This window comes from Miniopterus schreibersii (genome assembly GCF_964146895.1).
Source record: "Miniopterus schreibersii genome assembly, chromosome: 19".
In the NCBI taxonomy this organism is placed as follows: domain Eukaryota; kingdom Metazoa; phylum Chordata; class Mammalia; order Chiroptera; family Miniopteridae; genus Miniopterus; species Miniopterus schreibersii.
The window spans coordinates 32271912-32293230 of NC_138119.1; the positions used below are offsets into that span (position 1 = coordinate 32271912).

General features: G+C 55.5%; 1 protein-coding gene across 2 annotated transcripts; it reads left to right on the forward strand.

Moving 5' to 3' along the window:
• Nucleotides 1-1899: 1899 nt before the first annotated feature.
• On the forward strand, nt 1900-19583 carry ETNK2 (ethanolamine kinase 2). 2 transcript variants are annotated; one of them, XM_081121829.1, is made up of 8 exons: nt 1900-2314; nt 3903-4162; nt 7016-7138; nt 11726-11868; nt 12682-12765; nt 15160-15305; nt 16857-16930; nt 18466-19583. In XM_081121829.1, the coding sequence occupies exons 1-8, from the start codon at nt 2057-2059 to the stop codon at nt 18536-18538; spliced, it is 1161 nt and encodes a 386-aa protein (XP_080977955.1). In that variant the 5' UTR covers nt 1900-2056; the 3' UTR covers nt 18539-19583. The 2 variants fall into 2 exon arrangements, with proteins under 2 accessions (XP_080977955.1, XP_080977956.1); XM_081121830.1 differs by lacking the exon at nt 7016-7138 and having other exon boundaries at nt 1915-2314.
• The last annotated feature ends 1736 nt before the right edge of the window (nt 19584-21319 follow it).

A 21319-nucleotide genomic window follows, 5' to 3' on the forward strand; every position in this document is an offset into this window, starting at 1 on the left:
TTGCCCCCTCCAGCCCCTCAAGGACCAAGGCTAATGCTGTAACAGTAGGCTGTGGATCAGAAAGATGCTCCCAGCTCATGGAGGCAAGCCCTGAGCTCAGGCTCTGCGCTGCTGAGCTAGCCAGGCCTGCCTCTCCTGCACCGCAAACCCCTAGTAAGCAACCTTCCCCCCATTCTCACCCCACACCAATAGCCATTTGCAGTGCAGTCCAAGACACCGTCACCTAAAAACGTGGACACCTGAGGTCTGATTTGACTCTCCCCTTTTACATGTGGGGAAACTGAGGCTCAAAGAATGGAAGGCATTTGGCTGCGTCACTCAGTGACGCGTGAAAAATCAAGACTGGAACCCAGCCCATCAGACTTAGGCCCTGGGGGCTTTCCACCTTCCCACATGCAGGCGAACCGTGACGAAGAGAGCCCCCCACACCCTGGCACGGGGCCACGTTAGCAGGCACAGACACGCTCTGCTCTCTCCATCTCATGGACTTGGGACCCGCTGGAGTCTTCTCCTACTTCTACCCTTTGGGCTGTCTGCAGGGATGTCTAGCTCGGGTAATGAGAGGCAGTGTCCACCTGAAGCCACTGATGTTCTCCCTATTCATGGTAGCTGCTCACCCCTCTTTTAACCAAAAAGGGTGAGGCGCTGAGTAGCCTGACCAGATCCCGGCAAACCTCACACCTCTAGAGAGGCAGCCTCTTGGGACTGTGTGGGACCCCAGGGCTCCTTTAGGGCAGCATTCCTGCATGGGCAGAGTCCTTCTGCAGAACCAAGAGCATGGTTCTCTGAGTTTGCCTGCCTGCCTGGCTTTATTTCCTTACTGCAAAAATGAAGGGTCGGAGTCAGGGCCCTGAAGTATGCAGCCCCCCCAATCGCCTCCTACCACTGTCCAATACGATAACCACATACAGCTATTTACATTAAAATTAAATTAAGGGTCACACACTAGTGCTGGATAGTCACCTGTGGCTAGTGGCCACTGCAGTGGACAACGCTATATAGAACATTTCCATCATCACAGAAATTCCTCTGGGCAGAGCTGGATTCTGGACAGCAATCATGATGGGGCCTGCGGTTGAGAGGTTCCTGGACAGGACCAAGAGACAGCTTGGGGAACCAGAAAAGGGCCCCTTCTCTCTAGGGAGTTCTGGGTGGGGCAGCAAGAGCTCTCCCACCAAGCTGGTAACTAGTGAGATACCCATTAGCACCCCCACCCCCAACATACATCACGCAATGTCCCTTCTCCGTTGTGTGTGTGCGTGTGTGTGTGTGTGCGTGTGTGCGTGTCTAGGGGGATATTTGCCTGGGGCCTTCCTTGCAAGGAACCGCCATTGAGATGCGGCAGGGGCTGCAGGGTCTTTTTCGAGGAGTCCAGGGATTGGAGGCAGAGAGCTGGGCACAGCTGGGCCCCCCAACTGACCTCTTCTTGGTTGTGGCCGGATTTCCCTACAGCAGAATGGAGTGGGGGCGCAGCAAGAGCCCCCCCCACCCCGGCCCTGCCCCAGGGGGGAGGCTCCAGCCAAGGTAGAGGGAGGGAGCCACCTTACTGCCTCGGGAGCAAGGGAGCGGGCCCTGGGCGGAGGTGGGGTGCCCCGGGGCGGGGTGACCCGGGGCCGGCCGCGGCCCCCCACGCGCCCCGCCCTCCAGCCAAGGCTAGGGCCGGGCCCCGCCCCCACCTTTGCGTCACGGTCACGGCCCCGCCCCCGCGCCGGGGCCTCCTCGGGGGCGTCGACTCGCCGGGCGCTCCAGGTGGCGGTGGCCGCGGCGGCCCAGGGCTGCTGGCAGCGCTTCCCCGGGCCTGGGCCGGGCGGGGGCGGAGGCGCAGGGGGCGTTCCCGGGCCCCCGCCCCGCGCCCGCGCCCGTGATGTCACAATCGCGGCGGGCCCCGGCGTCCCCGGGGCGGCTCGCGGCGGCGGGCTGCGCGGAGGCGTGCGTGGCGAGCAGCGGCCCCCGAGTCATGGCCTGACCCGGCCCCTCCCCCGCCGCGCCGCCCCCCGAGCCGCCCCCTCCGCCGGGCTCGCTGCGCGCGGCGGCTCCGAGGGGGCGGCCGCTGGGAATGGCTGCGCCCCCTTCGGCTCCCGTGCGGCGCTCGCCCTTTTACCTGAGGAGGCCGGCGCCCGGGCCGCATTGCTTATGGAGCATGGAGGAGGGAGCGGCGGCCGGCGTGCGCTGCCGGGAGCCGCCCGGCCCCCTGCGGGCCGCCGCGGTCCCCTGCTTCGGGATCTCCTTGCACCCGGACGACATCCTGCCCGGCGCCCTGCGCCTCATCCGGGAGCTGCGCCCGCACTGGAAGCCCGAGCAAGTTCGGACCAAGGTACCCACGCGGGAGTGCGGGCCGTCCATCCGCGCATCCTTCCGGGGGGCGTCCGGCCCAGGGGGCGCGGCTGCTGCGCGGGAGGGTTGGGGTGGGGGGTGTATGTGTGTTTCCCTCTCCATCCACCCCCCGCGCCCTCCACGCGCGCCCCTCCAGCCGCGCTCGCGGCCGCGCACCCCGGAGGTCCACCTGCCCGCTGCCAGCCGGCCGCGCGGGCGGCCCCCCCGTCGCGGCTCCCGCTGCCCCCAGCCCCGGGCTGCCCGCGGGCGCGTACCCAGCGGCTCCGAAGCCTGCGGCAGGAACTTTTCAGCACCCCCCCCCCCCCCCCCCCCGACTCACGCACAGGTTGCTGCCCCTCTGCACCCTGTGGTGGTAGCAAAGCCTCCAGGCTCTGAGCGGCCCCACCGCCCAGGAATCCGGACCTGCCCTGGGCTGTGTAGAAGTCCTCCCCATCCCCGGGCTGTGGCTCAGTCCCCTCACCGCACCCGAGAGAGACAGACACACACACACACACACACACACACACACACACACACACGGCGCCTCCCCACCCCCAGATGGGCGCATTTGCAGGGACACAGAGTTGGGCAGAGCCTCCCACTCAGGAGTCTGGCTGACACCGCAGCTGACCTGCATCCTCACCTGCCCACCCTCCCGTCCCTTCTGGGAGCTGCCCGTGGAGGACCGGCCCTGGGGAGGGGGGAGGCCTGCAGCTTCTGCTGGAGTGGTAGGGGCTCCATGCTGATGGGCCTTCCAGGTGGTTCAGACCAAGTGTGGAGGCTGACAGACCCCTCTTAGGAGAGGGGAGGGGAGGTAGCCTTTTAAAAATAAAAGACAACCTTTGGATTGTAAGTGTCAAGGCATCAAGCAGGCCTGAGGTTAATTCCAATACTGGCCTAACATGTTATCTGCCAGTCCCTCCCTCTCAGGGCCTCAGTTTACCCACCTAGAGTTAGTTCAGATGTCCTCTAAGTCCCCTTCCAGCACTGACACTGTGCCCAATAAATTCCATGGTTCATTCCTCCTTGTCACTCTCTCAGGGAACCTGGTCTTCCAGCCCAGGGTCTATTGTCTCTCCTGGTATGGAACTCAGAGGCCCAAGGAGCTCTGGCCACCAAAGCCCTGGGGTGGGTGCCAACCTCAATACCCTGGATGGGCAGGAGGGACAGCAAAAAACCCTCTGCCTACATGCAGTTGAGTGGGGATGTACCCGTTCTGGGTGATCCTGGCCCTCCTCTGCCACATTCTGGTCCATGGAGATTTCTTTCAGGGCCAGGACGGCGGAGGAAGGAGAGGAAGGGGGCTTCTAACCACCAAGTGGTGTGCAGATTCCTCTACCACAAGTCCCATCCACTGGAGGCAGACCCAGGAGAAGTGAGAGTGCCTGGGCTGAGCCAAAGCTGCCACTGTTTTTTGCACTCTAGTCCATCACAAGCGTTGGGGACAGTGTTGAGCTCCATATTCAGTGAGAGTGTAAAGGACAGGGTTTTGTGTGGTTGAGCTCAAATACCTTGCTGGAGCTGGGCAGCCATGGGGCAAGAGCAGAGATCCTGCCCCCACACCCTGTGCTGCCCTCTCCCCATGCTAGCGCTTCACTGACGGCATTACCAACAAGCTGGTGGCCTGCTATGTGGAGGAGGACATGCAGGACTGTGTGCTGGTCCGGGTGTACGGGGAGCGGACGGAGTTGCTGGTGGATCGGGAGAACGAGGTCAGGAACTTCCAGCTGCTGCGAGCACATGGCTGTGCCCCCAAACTCTACTGCACCTTCCAGAATGGGCTGTGCTATGAGTACATGCGGGGTGTGGCCCTGGGGCCTGAGCACATCCGTGAGCCCCGATTCTTCAGGTGAGGAAGGTGTCCTGGGTACTGTTCGCCACGATTTCTCAGGCCTTGGGCTTTGAAATCCTTGGCTAGCTTCCATGGTGTAGAGTGGAGTTCATTAATGAGTCATAAGATCTCCCTGAAATTGCATGAAAAATGGGTGTGTGTTTATGTGCATTAGTCTGCAAAGAGAGACTATAGCTTTGTATAGATTTTCAGTGGGGACTGCTAGGAGAATGAGTTCTTGAGGGAAGCACATGAGAACTTTGGTGAACATGGGACCAAAGCACTTGGTTCCCTAAATGCAGCAGGGATCCCCTTCCTGGTCCATGGAAACATCTCTGAGCCTTGGAAATGAAATCAGCCAAATCCCCAGAGTGGTCAGGTATCTTTGCCCCTCTTCTCCTCTCAAGAGCTCAGGCATGCTAGGAGAATGGACCTATCAAGGTGAGCACGGGTTTAGTAGCCCAGAGAGATGCCATCCCTCCCCTAGTGTGAGCTCCTTCCAGGTTTCCTGACAAGGTGGGAGTCCAGGTTTGGGGAGCTACTGAGGCTTCCAGAGGCTCAGAGAACCCATAGTCCCCGGGAAGCCACTCCTGTTAAATGTCTAGATGTGTAGGACCTTCAAGCCCTGTGGATACTGTGGCTGTGGGGCCTGGAAGGGAGAGAGCCAAAGAAGGGCCCATGGTACACTGTGCTCTGACTGTGCTGGGCAGGTAGGTCAGGCATAATCCACCTTCCTCCCTCCAATGCTACGGCCATGTTCAGGCCATTCAGACTAGAGTGAGTCCCCAAGTGGGCTGAGATTTACTCCTGACACTGGGGACAGTGGCATAGGGGTCTTCCCAGGACCCTTGGGCCCTGTCCTGTCCCACCCACAGGGTAGGAGCTTTCCAGATTCCGAGAGGCAACAGCAAAGTCTACCTAGGGAGTGGACCAAGCAGCTTCTTTCCTCCCTCACCTGCAACAGTTAACCCCAAGTTAGTGTACCTGGCCCTATTTGCAGGGAAACCGTTAGGCCCTCTAGGGATTTAGAAGGAGGGAATCTAAGAGCCTCACCCTCCACCTACAGTGCTCCTGAACACTGCTTCTGGGGCCATCGAGTTGTATATTGTAGCTGTGTGTTTGTGTCTCGGGGTGGGGGATTTACAAACCCCTGCAAGGGGCTTCTCAGGCTTCCAGCCTGGAGAGGTGAGGCCTGAGCAGGGTGGGGGGGCTAAGGAGCCCTGTCCTGGCTTCCCCCACCAACTCCTCCCAGCTCTTGTGCAAATAAGCTCAAATATTGGCAGGCCTTCACCACTGCCAGTTTCTACCACCCCTATGAATCTGATACTGTCACTTATCCTCTCATGAAAACAGTTACCATTGTCAGGAAGATTGAAGATGGATTTAGGTTCAATAAGAACTTTACATTCAGGGGAAAGCCAGGAAAGGGGCATAGTGTAGAAGGTAGGCCCTCCTTGATACTTTTCCTAGGATAGACCATTTTCTTCCTGGGTTAAGGTGGACCTTTGAGGGGAGGTGTGGGTGGGGAGGGAGAGGCCTCTGGGAGCCACTTTCCCTTGTTACCCCAAATCCCACCTCCCAGCCTCTGCCTGTTGAGGCTTTGCTGCATAAAAATGCTGAGGGTGGAGGTTAACTTTCATTGCCATTCCAGACAACATCCCTATTGATATTCAGGGAAACACTCTGTTCGTGCTCAATTGGGAATCTTCCTTTGGGCAGGGAAGGCCTGGGCCTCAGGTCTGTTTCTCTCCTTGCCCAGTGCCCAAACCCTGCGGGCTCCCTCCTGTTCCAGGGCCTCTGGCCTCTGAGAGCACAGCCTTCAACTCTCACCCACTCAGTTGCTGCCACACCTCCTGCCCTCTTCACCCTTTAGGAGATGGGAGCCTTGGGGGCTTCCAGAGGAGCCCCCAGAGTGTCCTGTCATCCTGTTGGGCAATGGCCTGCCCCTTCCTAGGACCTGGCAAGGGGAGGGGATGTCCCTTGAGCAGCTTGGCAACAAGGTTTCCAACAGCCAGTGCCTTTGTTGTCTTTCCTAGTGGTTATTATTCGAGCAACAGGCAGAGGTGAAGGAAGCTAGAATGTTGGAGGCTTGGCTGCGGGTGGGAGGTGTGGCCTCGGAGAGCTGGCAGGCCTAGGGGAGCCCAGCTGCGACAGGGCCTCAGGCACTGGGGTCCTTATCAAGGCCCACCCTCTCTGACCGTCAGTCCTCCATCCAACTCCACCCTCTCACAGCAGCCTTCCCCTGAACTGCCTTCTCCTCTCCCCACCGCCCCTCCTTCTCTCCTGGGACCTTGGATAATGGCCACAGGAGAACTTGAAAATAGAACACTGGTTTGTTTTGCGTCCTTGGCACCCAGCCGCCAGCATCAACTCCCTGCCACAGAGGAAGGGGCTGCCCTGGGCCCGCTTGCTTCCCTCCCCACCTTTGCCAGGCTGATAAGAGGCGGGCATTTCTCCCTGCCTGGCATTACCACCCCCTGATCCCTTGGTGCCCTGCGTTCACCTCCCCCTGAGGGTCAGAGTCCAAAGAGGGAGGAGGGGCACTGCCCTCACTTCCCCGGTGACCCCTCTGTCCTTAGGGGTTGTTGTGGGTACATGACCTTGGTGTGGGGCAGGGTCACTGACCTATGGCCAACAGCCCACTGCTTTGGCCTTCTGCTACCTGAAGCTGCCCCAGCTCTGGTTCTGGAAAAGGAGCTGCTAGGCTAAAGGCCATAGCTCATTTTCATGCCTTCTACTGAGGTGGAGAGCTCTTAAATGATTTGTAATTGTCCCACACTCTGCCGTCTGGCTAGCCCCCTTGTGGACAGTGTAGGGCCTCTTTCTGGTCTGGAGGGGCTGATACTCTACCCTTCCTGTTTTTTGCTGTAGGCTAATCGCCTTGGAAATGGCAAAGATTCACACCATCCACACCAACGGCAGCCTGCCCAAGCCCACCCTTTGGCACAAGATGCACACTTATTTCACCCTTGTGAAGAGCGAGATCAACCCCAGGTACAGAGATCTGGGAGGGTTCAAAGCTGCCACTGTCTCCACCACCTTAATGTGATCCCACTCCCCATTCTTTTGCTCCACCTCACCCCACAGGAGGTTTTGTGATTTCAGTCCAGGAGATTTAGTGATTTCAGTCCTGATTGCTGAGCCTGTCTCCAAGGAAAGCTGGGCCAGTTGAGAAATCTGAGGAATTTAGATCCATAGTTTTAGATCCATGTGCTTATTTTTTTTTTTTTAATCCTTACCCAAGGATATGTTGGGTTTTTTTTTCATTGATTCTAGAGAGAGAGGGAGAGAGAGAGAAACATCAGTGTGAGAGAGAAACATTGATCAGCTGCCTCCCACACACGTCCCGACAGAGGGATCCTTGGGTGCACTGGACAACACTGTAACCACTGAGCAACACCGGCCAGGGCTGCTTATTTCTTCTTGAGTCTCTTGGTTATGGCAGGGCCTAGGGTCAGGGACAGTGGCTCCCCATTTTACTTAAAGGGTACTGAGGCTCAGGGACTAGGCTTTGCCCAGTGTCAGGTGCTGGTCAGAGGCAGGGCTTCTGTTCCCACCCAGGGCCCTATCTACCTGAGCTGCCTTCTAGCCATGAGGAGGGAGGGCCCAGCCCTCTGGGAACGGGGTGAGGCTGAGTTACAGTCAGAAGAAGTCAGCTCATCTGCTGACAAGACCTTGGGACATCAAGACTCCTGCTACTTGTCTGGATGCCTCTCATCCCCGTGTGGCCCTGGGGATCCTGTTCAAACTGACAGCTTGCTGTTTCCTCTCTGTCTTTTCATCCATGCTGACAACACCTTTCTCCAGATAAGACAGGGTTCCCAGAACCTTCCCTTACGCTCTCTGGCTGGCCACCTGAGTGAGAGTCCTTCTGCTTTCAGATACCTGACTCACCATCAGACCCTTGAGTGTTGAGACAACAATGGGGACAAGGGAGAAAGAGTGGTATCACCCTGCCCCTCCCAAAAAAGGCTTGAACACCCTTCTTTTTCCAGATGTTCATGGAGTGGGGCACGCAGGTCTGGGGGCAGGCTATCTCCTGCCCTCCTTGAAGATGATGAGACATTAATGGGCTCTCTCCCAATCGTGTATCTCTGTCACACTCTCGCACACACGATGACTATCTGGATCCTCCCACTGAAGGATTATCACACTTTGTACTCTGGGACTATTTGTCCAGCATGGCCCATGTTTAGACCTTCTATGTCAAATGTAATCTCTGGGACAAGAACTGCCTTTCCTCTCAGGACTAGAACAGCACACAGAGAACAGGATCCTCTGGTATCTCAGCCAACGGAACCCTCAGGTCCCCCATTCGACAGATTAAGAAACTGAGACCTGGGATGGGGATGGGACTTGCCGAAGGTCATTGCTGTCAGTGGCAACAGAAGGACTAGAGTCCAGGCCTGATGCTCAGGTATAACCCTGGCTTCATTTGATTCTGCCGTCACTGTGTAAACTTTGGGAGAGGGGGTAACCTTTTGGGGAGGGGAGTTGTCTCTAGAGAAGAGCCGACCAACTCCCTTTGTTCTTGTCACACTTTTGACCTTGGGAAAATCAGGTTGCTTAACTTTTTTGAGCCTCTTAGGGGGTGATGTCTGCCCTGCTCTGCCCACCCTACCCCAGAGCAGGCTGTGATGAGCAGTCACTCTGACAGGACAAGACGAAGCACCTGAGTTCTATAATAACCCTGCCTAATTTGCCTAATAACCTTGATTTAGTCCACCCTTCATTTCACAAACACTGATTAATTGGGATTTAAAACAAAAAAATATGAAGGTGATATTGGCTCTGCCCACGAGAAGCTTAGGAACCCTCTGGGTAAAGAAGACTGGTGCATGCAGATATAGAAGAAGGCAGGGTGTGTAGTGCATGCCAGGGGTGGGAGAACCAGGGAGTCTTCTTGGCAGAGATGGGAAAGGGGGCACTCTGCCTGGAGGAGGCGGCATGAGCAGAGTTTGCTCATGGATGAGGGGTAGACAAGTTGGCTGGAGCAAATCTTCAGGAGGGATTGGGAAGGGTCTCGAGAGAGGGAGCTGCAGAGGTCGTGTGAGTTGAAGCTAGATTGAGGGGCCTCCAAGGCTAAGGAACGAAGGTTGAGTTTAGCAGCAGTGGAAAGTAATGTGAAGGTGTTTGAGCCTGGACTCAGGTCAGTAACTAGCCCAGGACTGTGGTGCAGGCGGGAGTTAGGGAAAGCGGGGATCAAGGCAGGGACACCAGCTGGAGCAGTGTTGAAATTGAATGGGCAGTGTCCAGCACTAGCCCAAACTTGAGCATGAGCTTCCGGTGCGTGCTCGCTAAGAGCAGGTTCTGACCCTGGAGGGCCTGAGTGAGACCTTGTGGAAATAGATGTGGTAGCCTAGGCATTTGGGTAGATATTGGCAGTGTCCAGGGTTGCCAGGAGGATGGGGGGTTGATGATGGCTTTGGGGCAACAGGAGGAGACTCAGACAGGCTGAGTGGTATGAGGGCAAAGGTAATGTCAGCTTGAACACTTAGAAGAGTCCACCTTTCCCACACCCCAATCCCGAGGGCTGAGTGGACACTTGCCAGGTGTCAGTCCCTTCATCAGGAGGCATCCCGGGCCCCTTAGCCCGCTCCTGCGGCCTCTGAGGGACAGGGAGCAGCTGCCTGACATGTGGAAGTCTCTGAGCCCTGGGAGAGGATGGTGGTGTCAGGGCTGAGGGAAGCTGCGCTGGCGAAGTTTCAGGTGCTCGGGGGAGGGAGGGAGAAGGTCAGGATTGTTCCCACAGTAACCATCTGTGTGGCCTTGGGGTGGGTAGTGTGGGGGTCAGACAGAGGTCAGGGCCTGGGCAGCAGGCGTCTTGGATGTCAGAGCCATGTTTTTCAAGCTGAGACCTGGACAAACCAAAGGAAGCCTCCTAATTTTTATCTTTGGATAGTCTCAGAAGAAAAAAGAATTTTAAAGGAAAAGGTAGCTGCTTAAGGAGAGCCAAGAGGGAAATGCATCCTATGCAGCCCTGTGGATACAGATAAATTCCAGTGAGGATGGGCTGGGGCAGAGGGTGGGAGGCCTCCCCCAGATCAGCCCCTAACAGATGCCTGGACTCCGAGTGTGCAGAGCCGCTGGGTGGGGCACGGGGCCCTCGTGGTTAGGAGGCCTGGCTTGACTTCAGATCCTTGGATGGGCTGACGACCACTTTCCCTAGTGCAGAAGTAGAGGGTCTAACTGCACAAAAGATGTCTGGAGGCTAAAAGGAAGACTGTGCCCTTCCTTGAGCCTCAATTTCCTCATGGGGTTGGTCTAGAGACCGAAGATCCTCTTTAGCTTTGATCTTCTCCAAGTGTGAGGAAGTCTGTCACTTGTCCTTTTCTGGGGGGGACATGGGGACACCTTAGTCACTGAACACTCTTCTGCATGTTCTGGTTTCGGGGCTGGGGGGGGGGCATCCCTTGGGAGCATCAGGAGGACCCTCTCCTTCTCATCATAAACTCTCACTGCCCTAGACGAGAGAGCAGGCAGGAGACACATGAGCGGAGATAAAACACCAGCCCCCTCCCCTTCTCCCATTGGTGGTTCTGGGGTGTTAAGGGCTCTGCTGACTTTTTGGCTTTTTAGTGTACATGGACCTGTGCTTCCTGGGGCCCACAGTTCAGAGCTTCTGCGCACAGTGTATCCTCAGCTTCCCATGGCCTCTGATGGACCCATTCATTCCTTCACTAACATGCCTTTCTTTAGCAGCAATGCCTGTGTGTGGGGTGGGGTGGGGTGGGGTGGGGTGGGGTGGGGTGGGGTGGGGTGGGGTGGGGCAGAGTGGCCTCCATGCATCTTTGTTCCTGGTCTGGGAAAGGAAACTCACTCCTAGTTCAAGGTGGAAGGGGCAAGATACTGGGGAGCCACACAGCAAGGGCTTTTCTGTTGAATGGCCCTAATGTCCCCTTGGCCTTGCAGGAGGGGAGCTCTAGAAGTGACTTCTTTGTTTTCTTGCGTGGGCCTGAGGGTCTGTCTCTCGAATGTGAAGTTAAGCTACATGACATCTCAGTGGTTCCAGCTGCTAGAGCGTGAGGGAGACGCGCCAGCACACACCTCTGCCTCCTCAGGAGAGCGCCAGCGCTCCAGCCCCTCCCCAGGGCACTATGATCCACTCAAGGAACTTTGCAGGGAGGGTTGTTTTAGAGAGCCGCCCCTCCCCCTGGGAGTTTTTCCTGCATCCTCAGAGCAGGTCTATTAGCATCTCTGCCCTGCTGCCCTTGTTCTCTTGGTCTGAGAGATGAGTGGGTTTGGACACTCATCCTCACCCCCCCTCCCTCTCCTGTACCTCTTTCCTTACCTTCCTGTCCCTTTCACGATTAGCAGGGACACTGTTCAGTCAGAGATCACGATGCTTTGCAAAATCTTTTGAGCCAACGTTTTAATCAGCTTCTTAGAGTAACTACGGGACATCAGAAGGACAGGAAGCTCTAGTGCCATTTACAGATGGCAAAAGATTGGCCATTTGTCCAAATTCCCTGTGCAGTAAGAGGTAGTGAGGCGGCCAGACCTCAGGGCTTTTGAGGCCAAGCACCTGCCTGTCTACTATCAGCCCTCCCTCCATTGGTCATCTTTCTCACCCCTGTCCAGCCTTTCCGAAGATGTCCCTAAAATAGAGGTGTTGGAACGGGAGCTAGCCTGGCTGAAGGAGCACCTCTCCCAGTTGGACTCCCCTGTTGTGTTTTGTCACAATGACCTGCTCTGCAAGAATATCATCTATGACAGCACCAAAGGTATGGCTTCTTTGGCCCTGGCTGGCCAGCAGGATTCCATTTCTGAGGCTGGTACTTGGACAAGCAAAAGAAGACCTTTTGGTTTAGATCAGGGGTAGGGAACCTTTTTTCTGCCAAGGGCCATTTGAATATTTATAATGTCATTCACGGGCCATACAGAATTATCAACTTAAAAATTAGCTACGAAGAAAGCTCCTAGATTTATTGAATTTTGAGTCCCGCCTGCAGTTGCCTTGGCAGGGCCAGACCAAACGATTTCACGGACTGTATAACGATCCACAGGCAAGATCCGTGGTTTGGATCTTAAGTTAATTTGTAGGAGAGAAATGGAAAAGGAAACAAATCCCCACTTAGAAAAATCTGTGCCAAGAAAGAACTCGAAGTCCTGGTTCATGGAGGTCTTCAACATTAGCACCGGGCTGTTCCCGCTGACAGTGCTGGGCTTCCCAGGCCTTCCCAGCTGCCGCCACCCTTCCTAGAGGAAGGACTTCCTGTGGCCCTGATGAGAGCTTCACCAGGGAACCATTCGCTTTATTTCTGGTCCTCGACCATGCTGAGGACAGATGTCTTTACATGGGGAGAGCCCGAGGATCTAGCTATGGGAGAGGGAGAGCTGGAGCTGGGGGAAGGGCAGGTGGACAAATGGAAAAACAGGAAGCAGCTTAGAAGACTGGCGCAGGAGAGGTCAGGTGAGGCCAGGGTGCTGCAGAGGCTGGCCCGAGGCAGTGGGTGAATTCCCGAGGTCTAGAAGCTTGACCAGGCTTGTTCAGATCTCCTGGGGCCAACCCTCATTGCGTCTCCTCTACCTCCCAGGTCATGTACGGTTCATTGACTATGAGTATGCCGGCTACAACTACCAGGCTTTTGACATTGGCAACCATTTCAATGAGTTTGCAGGTGAGAGGGCATTACTGTTTGGCCTGTGTCCAAGATACGCTCCGTATGATGGGGGGCCAGGTCCGGGGAGAGGACGCGAGGGGGTTCTGTACTTCGGGGGGTGGAAGCTAGATAGCCCCTGTAGTCTGAAATATCCCAGCTCGAGGGACAGAGACACAGCCTGTCATGAGAGAGCTCCAAGTCTCTTGGGGGAGGCAGAACCCATCTACACAGAGCACACCCCTGCTAGCCAATATAGCAGTTTGGTACAAATTAGGAAGACATGCCCACTGTAGGATCCCTGAGGATACTTGGCTTGGCATGTGAGTTAGAAAAGGACCCCTTCCTCTGGGCACATGCAGCCCATGCCAGCCGGGCCAGCACAGGCAACCTCAGCCTCCACTCATCCCCTTGCCGAAGCTCCGTTACACCCGGCAAAGCCTGCACAATTGTAAGTAAGGGCCCAGCATGCAGGTACGGAGCAGAACAAGCCACGAGTAGCTGCTTGCCTGGTGGCACTATGAAAATAACCGAGGCAGAACTAAAACGTATGTAGTCTGTGGCTTGACTCCCCAACTTGAATTCCTGGCTGTGTTGCTTACTAGCTCTCTGGCCCTTACCCTTTCTGTATGTCTGTAAAATGGAGATAATAATAGTACCTGCTTCATAGTATTGATATGAGATACACAAGTATGGCACATACTAAGCACATATTAGCATTTGCTGCTGATGTTAGGAAGGGAAGCTTTCCTGCAGCTCGGGAGATGGAGCAGGACAGGAAGAGAGAGAATGAGGGAAGCGTTTCCTAGGAGTAGACAGCAGCTATAAAGGCATGGTGTGCACCGTAGAATCATTGTGTAAAGGAAGCAGGGTGGGTTTTTCCAGCTCGAGGGCTTAATTGTTAAAAACAGATAGGACTGAAAAAGCTAGCCCCTGGACACCGGGGTTGGAGGGACAGCCCCAGGATGGCATTGTGAGGTGCTCAGCATGATGTAGCTGGCCCCTGAGGCTTTAGGATAAGAGAGGCAATTGTAGAGCCATCACCTGGCCCAGCCTCAGCCACTCCCCAGCCCAATGTGGGCCAACCATGACCCTTCTGGAACCCCAGGTGACAGGGTGTGTCAAGCACTAGAGTGCCACCAGCTACATTTTGAAACTGGAGGACCATGGGGCCTCCGCTGGGCAGAGCAGCTGAACTGTGGGGGTGGCAGAGAGCTGAGGCTGGCATCAGCAGGGCATTGGACCTGTGTATGCTCAGCTGCCAGACCCACTGACCTTTCCAGAAGGGATCATTCGTAAGCATTTGAAGCCCTCACACACCACACAGCAAAGTCCAGCTGGAATTTCTCCAAAGGGGCAGGTTGCATCCTGCTCCTAAGTTGAGAATGAAGGTGAACTGAGCATGGGGGAAGGGCAAGGGAGCACATGGGAGCTGGGGAGAGGGACCTCCAGGGTTCTTGGGAACAAGGAGGCCTGTTACCTCGAGCTGGGAGATAAGAGTTCCAACCCTGAGCCCATCTCTAATGGCTGCATGATCTCGAGCAGATTTCTTCTCCTGGGCCTTAGTTTCTACATATGCACAAGGAGATTCTTTCCAGCCATCCTCTTGGGGCCCTAGGAGACTGAATGTGTTCCTCCAGAAATATAAGGGAAGCTTGGGAAGGACAGAAAGGAAAGAAGGAGGAAGAGACCAGGGAAGGTGGTCCAGTCCTTCCTAGTCCTGTCCTAAATAAACTGCTGCTTTCTGTACCAGCTCTAAAGCCAAGGCCTTTGCCACTGTGCCCAGGATGTGACTGGTGCGTGTTGGGTTGGCAGCTTGAGGACTCAGGAGAGGTGGGACTAGAAGGGACAGAGGCCATCTAATCCAGGGTTTCCAAACCTGGCCATATTTCCCCGGCATCTGGAGGATTGGGGTGGGGGCAGGGTATCTTGGAATCTATGTTGTTAACAAGCTCTCCAGGTGTTTTTTTAAGTAGCCAGCTCAACACTGGCCCAGGAAGCAGTGTTTGGGACACACAGAGCCCCTTCACTCTGTCAGTGGAGAGATTTGGGCCAGTGAGAGGAAAGGGCTTGCCCAGGGTGAACTGGAGATTAGCATTGGTCCTAAGACAACCAGGCCCTGATTCAGTGCTGTGCCCCCTTGCCTCCTATGTGGCATAGTTTTCCATGGAGCACGGGGGAGACAGTGGTGCTGAGGGGGTCCCCATCACTCCCAGAACCGTCCCTTGCCCCTCGGCCAGTCTGCTTCTCTCAGTGCCCCCTCTACACAGTACAGGCGATCAGACCAGCTGCCTTCCTAGGCATGGCCCACGGGGCAGAGAAGATGGAGGTTTTCAGTGAAGCAGGGACCGCCTGAGCTGGAGGCGGCACCCAGGGGGGCCGTCTCCCAGCAACGCCTGTGCTGCCCCCCGACAGGTGTGAACGAAGTCGATTACTGCCTGTACCCTTCAAGGGAGACCCAGCTGCAGTGGCTGCGCTACTACCTGCAGGCCCAACAGGGGATGGCCGTGACCCCCCGGGAGGTGGAGAGGCTCTATGTGCAAGTCAACAAGTTCGCCCTGGTGAGTGCTCGTGATCCGCAGGGGGCAGGGGAAGGAGGAGCCAGGCGGTGGGACATGTGACCCACCCCCAGCTCCCACCCTCTCGCAGCCTAGCGGTGGAGGTGGAGGACGCAGAGCCTGGGGTCAGGTGTGAGGTCCTGGGGAGCCCTGCCCTAATGGCGAGATCTGGGAAGAGCCATCGTGGGCATCCCCGTAATAGTAAGATGCCCTGTGTCCTGCGTCACCCACCCCATCAAGTCTAGGTTCTCTCCTTCCTAGAGAACTACTTCTAGGAAAGCTCTCAGCTCCCTATTTTAGCAATTCTCTCCTTTGGACAAGTGGTTCTTTCTCGTGACTAACCATGGTCTTTCCTGCTGCCGTTAAACAGTCCCCTTCTCATTTTTTAGCCTTCGGAAGAAATAGAGAATGTCAGTCAGTCCAATCCCTGCTGACTCAGACCTCTTTGTAAGCCTTTCCCATCAGACTCCTCCTGCTGCAGTCACTGTGCTGTCAGTTCTTGATTTTGAGTGCCACTTGTCCAGGGTACATGGTTCATGCCAGGTCTCCACTGGTGTGTGCCCAGGGGATTGCTAACTAGTCTTATTAGTGTCAGCCATGCATAAGCAAAAAGGTAAATCAGCTGCCCTGAGTTTTACAATCCATCGTAGAGCTTAAGTAAAATCCTCGCTCACCCGGGATTTTGGTTGCCTTTTCTGTTCTCATGGGCACAAATCCGATTCTCCTTCAGTCTCTTCCTCATAACCGTTCAATCCAGTGCCTTGCTCTTGCTAAGTTTTTTAGTAATCATTCATACTTGCTAACTGATCTATGCCCCCTTTAAGTCCTGAAAGGGGCAGAAAGTGGAGGGAGGTACTATATAGTCAACCCCAGAGCAAGCAAGATTTGGGGTGGGAGACCCCAGCCAGGGAAAGTACTGGTGTCACTGTTGTTTGTTCTGGGGCAGCAGGAAGCACAGCTCTCTGGCTTCTTAAACCTGGGGCGACCTGGCCCCCCTGGGCACCTCTGGCTGTGGGGAAAACAGCTGGAAGCTCAGCGCCCCGATTCTGGCTTCTTACTCCCACATCTACACTCATTTTCCAACCCAACCCATCTCCTGATAGAAGGTAGAGAAAGGTTGCTTTGGGGGGTCTTCTAGCAGACCAGACCCTTGATGGCTATGTGGCCAGGGCACTGCTGAGGGGTACCGGCCCTTCCACTGGCCAGTGGACCTGAGCTCTGGCTCCGAGGTTCATCTTGCCCTGGATCCATTGGCCTTGAGGCCTTGAGGAGATGCCCTGGTGAAGAAGCCAGGGGTAAAATTCTGCTTGAACCGGAGAACACCATCCTGCTTCCCCCTACAGGGGTGGGTAGAACTGACTCTCCCTCCTTTTGCTAGAGTGAGTGGGGTCCCCAAATGCTACCGTGACTTGACCTCCTGTGCTGGGGAAACCCCACCGTGTCTCTGCCAGCGTCCCAGCTCTGTGTTTTCCAGAGTGACTGTGTCCCTCCCGCTAATGGGGTCAATGGCAGGCTTGGGAGGATGCCATGCTACCCTCTCTGCTCTGTTTGCAGGCATCTCACTTTTTCTGGGCACTCTGGGCCCTCATCCAGAACCAGTTCTCCACCATCGACTTCGATTTCCTCAGGTGAGCACAGGGGACAACTTGGGGCAGAGTGGGATGGGAGGAAAAAAGGCAGAGCCAAGGGTTTGGGGGCAAAGGACAGCCCAAATAGAACATCCAGAGTCCACTCCTCTGCTAACTTGTTCCCTACCAGTCAGCTCATGGCCAGTGGGGTCACTGCTCCAGGGGGGAGGGTAGGAGCCCAGAGCAGCACTCTAAGGAGCCTGAAGTTCTTATACCTGCCCTGCCTGCCTGGTGGGAGATTCCTCCTGCAACTCTAGTGCCCTTATCCACAGGGCCTCATGGTGAATGGAATTGTTGCAGATCAGTCTGAAAGATCATGAGCCCAGCCCTCATTTTTTTAGCAGAGTGGTCAGTGTTCCAGAGAGTAGAAGTGACTCACCAAGGTCACTCAGTGGTTTAGTGCTTACTGTGGGGGTGTCAGACCCAACTCCTCCTTCAGTGGCCCCTAGTGATGCACTGCAGGCTGTACCAACACTACTTGAACACTGACTCTTTGGTGGTGGGGGGGGCATCATGTGAGGTACATATGTCCCTAAGGGCCAGGAATCATTTTGTTCATTCTGGTCCAGTTGCCTCACCTATCTCTTCCCCATCAAAAAGGAGTCACTACTCTAGCTTTAAAGTGTTCACAACCATTAGAGGAATGCTGGTCAAAAGCCCAATGACATATCATCACCTCACACCCATTAGGATGGCTACTATCAAATAAACAGAGAATAATAAGTGTTGGCAAGGACATGGAGAAACTGGAACCCTTGTGCAGTGCTGTTCATGCAACTGCTGTGGGAAACAACACTGTGCTTCCTCAGAAAATTAAAAATAGAATTACTGTATGACCCAGCAGTCTCACTGCTGGGTATATATCTAAGAGGGTTGAAATCAGGGTCTCAAAGAGATACCTTTACACTCTTGTTCATGGCAGTATATTCACAATAGCCAAGAGGTAGTGGCAACCCAAGTGTCCATTGATGGATGAACGGGTAAACAAAATGTGGTAAATTCATACAACAGAACATTATTCAGCCTTAAAAAGGAAGGAAGTCATGTCACATGCTACAATATGGATGAACCTTAGGACATTGTGCTAAGTGAAATAAGCCAGTTACAAAAAGATAGAAACTGTATGATTCCACTTATATGAGGTAACTAAATTAGTCAAATTCATAGAAACAGAAAGTAGAGTGGTGGTGCCAGGGGCTGGGGGAGGGGAATGGAGAGCTGCTGTTTAAGGGGTATAGAGTTTCAGTTTTGCAAAATGAAAAAGTCCTAGAGATCTGTTGTCCAACAGTATGAATATTCTTATTACTGAACTGTAAAAAATTTTTAAATGACCTTGTTTGAGAAAAGGTTGGTTTAGTTTGCTCTAAGAAGAAAAGTAAAATTATAGTTGAAGTTAAAAAAAAAAAAAATCAGCTTGGGCTGCGGTTGCCCTGCACAGACCCAGGTGGGCTGAGCTGGTAAGAAACTGCTCGTGGTGGGAGTCTCACAGCATGGCTTCCCTTCTCACCCCAGCTTCTTTCCCTGTCTTCTGGCAGGTACGCAGTGATCCGATTCAACCAGTACTTCAAGGTGAAGCCTCAGGTGTCCGCCTTGGAGATGGCAAAGTGACCAGCTTCCCCTCTCTCCCCTCCCCCAGCTGCCTGGCCGGCTGGTTCTCCAGGGCTCAGTTCTGCTCTGGGGTCTGTACCCTTGGACAAGGTGGGAGAGGGGACAGGTGGGTGTCCAGGGAGAAGATTCCACCAGCCCCCATTGAGTACTGCTGTGATCACATTCTCATTTGGAGAGGCTGATGGACCTAGCTTTGGGGTCCCCTTTACCTGGCCAGACTTGGGAGGGAAGTGCCTGCAGCCAGCCAGAGCTCAGACCACAGCCACCCCTGGGAAGCCCAGCATTCTTAGCCCCAGGCCAGGCTGGAATCTGGGCTGCCTTAGAAGTGTCTTTGATCTTCCTGGCTTGGGGAGGGGGGAAGGTGGGAGGGCTCCTTTCTACCTCCAGTGCCCTGAGCCTCCAGCCCATCTCCCCATAGGTCCCATAAGGGAGGTGTTGAGTCCAAACCAGCACCATGCCAACTCTGACAGATGGATGTACATGTTTGGGGGGGGAGGGGAAGGTGGTGTAGAAGTAGATTTGACACCTCCCTAGCAACTGCCTCATCTGAGATACCTTTCTCCAAGCCAGGTCCAATCAGCCCCTTCCCAAACCTCCGTCCAAGGACTCATGCTCTCCTGTGCCCCTCTGCTCTGTGCTGTGTCCCTCTGCAACCTGCTGGGAGGGAAGGCAAGGGGGTGGTCACGTCCTGGGCCTCCAGAGCCTGGCTCGACTTCATGCTGTGGTTTGGCTGGAGGGGACAGCAGCCAGCAGCCTTGTTCCCTCCCCTGCCTTCCAGGCCCTCACTTCCAAGGATCTCTCTGTGGCCACCCACTTGGGATTGACTAGTGGGAGTCAAGGAGCAGGGGCAGGGACCAGGGCTCTCCTGGCCTGCCAGAGCCTGGGGAGGATCTGTCTGAAGGTGCTGAGATCATTGTCTCTGACTCTCAACAGCCTCCACCACCTTTCTGCCCTCACAGCCCCTGGGGCCTTCAGCTTGGGCCCATAAAGTGATTCATTTGTAAATTTATCTTGATTTTTCTGCATTAAAATGGCCATTTCTGGACCACTCTGTGTCTGAGTGCAGCTGACAAAGCTTTGACTGGAGGGTGTGACTAATACACTTGTGATGGGAGGTGGGGTGTTCCAGCCTCTCTTTGGGATCCCCCTTGGCCACACACTTTCCACCGTGCCCTTGATGCACCTGGCTTACCAGGCCCCTGCTCCTGGTTTGGGGTAGACCTGGGCAGGGCCGGTGGTTTCTGCCTTTGACTATCTTGCTAGAATTGGTTGGCCCTGGGAGAACGCTGCTTAGAGTGAACGAGGCTGTGGATTCCAAGAACTTGGCCTTATCCAGATGAACCACTAAGACACTGAAGGGAAGGACTGTGGACTTCTTCCTCGGTCCTCTTTGGCTGGTAGTATTTGGAGGCTGGAGGTGGCTGCTCTGCCTGAAACCCATCTGTCACTTTCTCAGAAGGCTAGAGGGAGGGGAGGGCAGGATCCCAAAGGTAAGCTGGAGTGCCCCTCTCAGCAGCCAGGTTGCTAGGGCTGCCCTCCCAGGCCTGGGCAGCAATGCCTCCAGGGTTCCCCAAGAAGGTGCCCAGTGTCCTTAGGGGCAGTATCAGCCCCGTGTGTTGGACTCTGGCTGCTTGGCTTTTGCCTGCAGAAGTACCAAGGTTCCATGGCAACTGCTGGAGCTGAGCTGGTACTTGCAGCTGGAATTGCCTTCAAGGTCACGGTGATCTATTGTGGCTGGGTCCAGTGAGCAGGACTGAGCCTAGGGGTACCAGTGGAGAATGTGGGGAAAGGTGTGCCTGGCACAGGGATGGTGCCAGGAGCAGGCAGGGCAGGCCCTGAGGGTTCTCTGTGGGGTCAAGTGGTCACCGTGTCACCTTCCTGTGAACTGAAGGGCAGTGCCTGCTCTCCTTTCCTCTCAGGTCCTCCTCTGGAGCTGCAGGCAGGAATAACCACTGTGAAGGCAGCTTATCTCTATCCCTCTGGGTCCTGATGTCATAGTGGTGAGCAGGGAACGGCTGGTACAGGGCCCCCCGGTACTGTCCTGGCCCCTCAGGCCCCTGGTCACCACATTGACGAGGGAGTTAACCTGCAGGCACCATCCTGCTGCCTTCTTTGGAAAAGCATCTTTATTTCCCAATTCTCCAGGGGAGAGGGCAGGTGGGGCAGGAGGGGTGAGAGTTTAGCACACTCCTCCCCTACAAAGCCTGGAGCTCCACCGCCGCTCCAGACTAGCAGCACCCAGGCCTCTTTTTAGACCCTCAGCAGGCCCTGCCGGCAAGGCATGCCTGGGCAGGCATTCATCTCTGCTGGGCTCTGACCCTTGGCCGGGGCAGGAGAGGCACAGAGAGGGCAGAGAATGAGCTCGTGACCCAGCCATCCTGATAATTATCAGGACATTCTGTTCCTGGCCTTGTAACCAACCCACCTGCCCCCATCCTGCCTCTCCTGGGCAGGGGGTGGGGCTCCAGGACACCAACCGCAGGTTCCCAAGAAGGGCTTTTCCCGTCCTAAAGCATGCAGGACACATGGCTGTCTCAGCAGCTACGCTGAGGAGGGTGGGACAAGGATTCCTGGAGGAGCAGGCAGGCAGTACTGGCCTCAGGCTCCGAAGCCACAGAGCACCTGGGAGTTGGGAAGCGAGAGGAACTCGGGACTGGCAGGGGGTGAGGGTGAGCCTAGCTGGGGTGTCCTGACCAGGCTCCCTCCATTTGGTTTGGAACAGAGGGGTGCGGAGGAGAACGGAGGGATGGGGGTAGATGGACAGAAGTTGAAATGAGCAAC

Bases quoted from the DNA above. Each gene is read 5' to 3' on its own strand.
- ETNK2 (XM_081121829.1), top strand. From the start codon at position 2,057: ATGGCTGCGCCCCCTTCGGCTCCCGTGCGGCGCTCGCCCTTTTACCTG. The intron at 7,139-11,725 runs GTACAGAGATCT...ACCCCTGTCCAG, and splicing joins AAGAGCGAGATCAACCCCAG to CCTTTCCGAAGATGTCCCTA. The intron at 15,306-16,856 runs GTGAGTGCTCGT...CTCTGTTTGCAG, and splicing joins AAGTCAACAAGTTCGCCCTG to GCATCTCACTTTTTCTGGGC.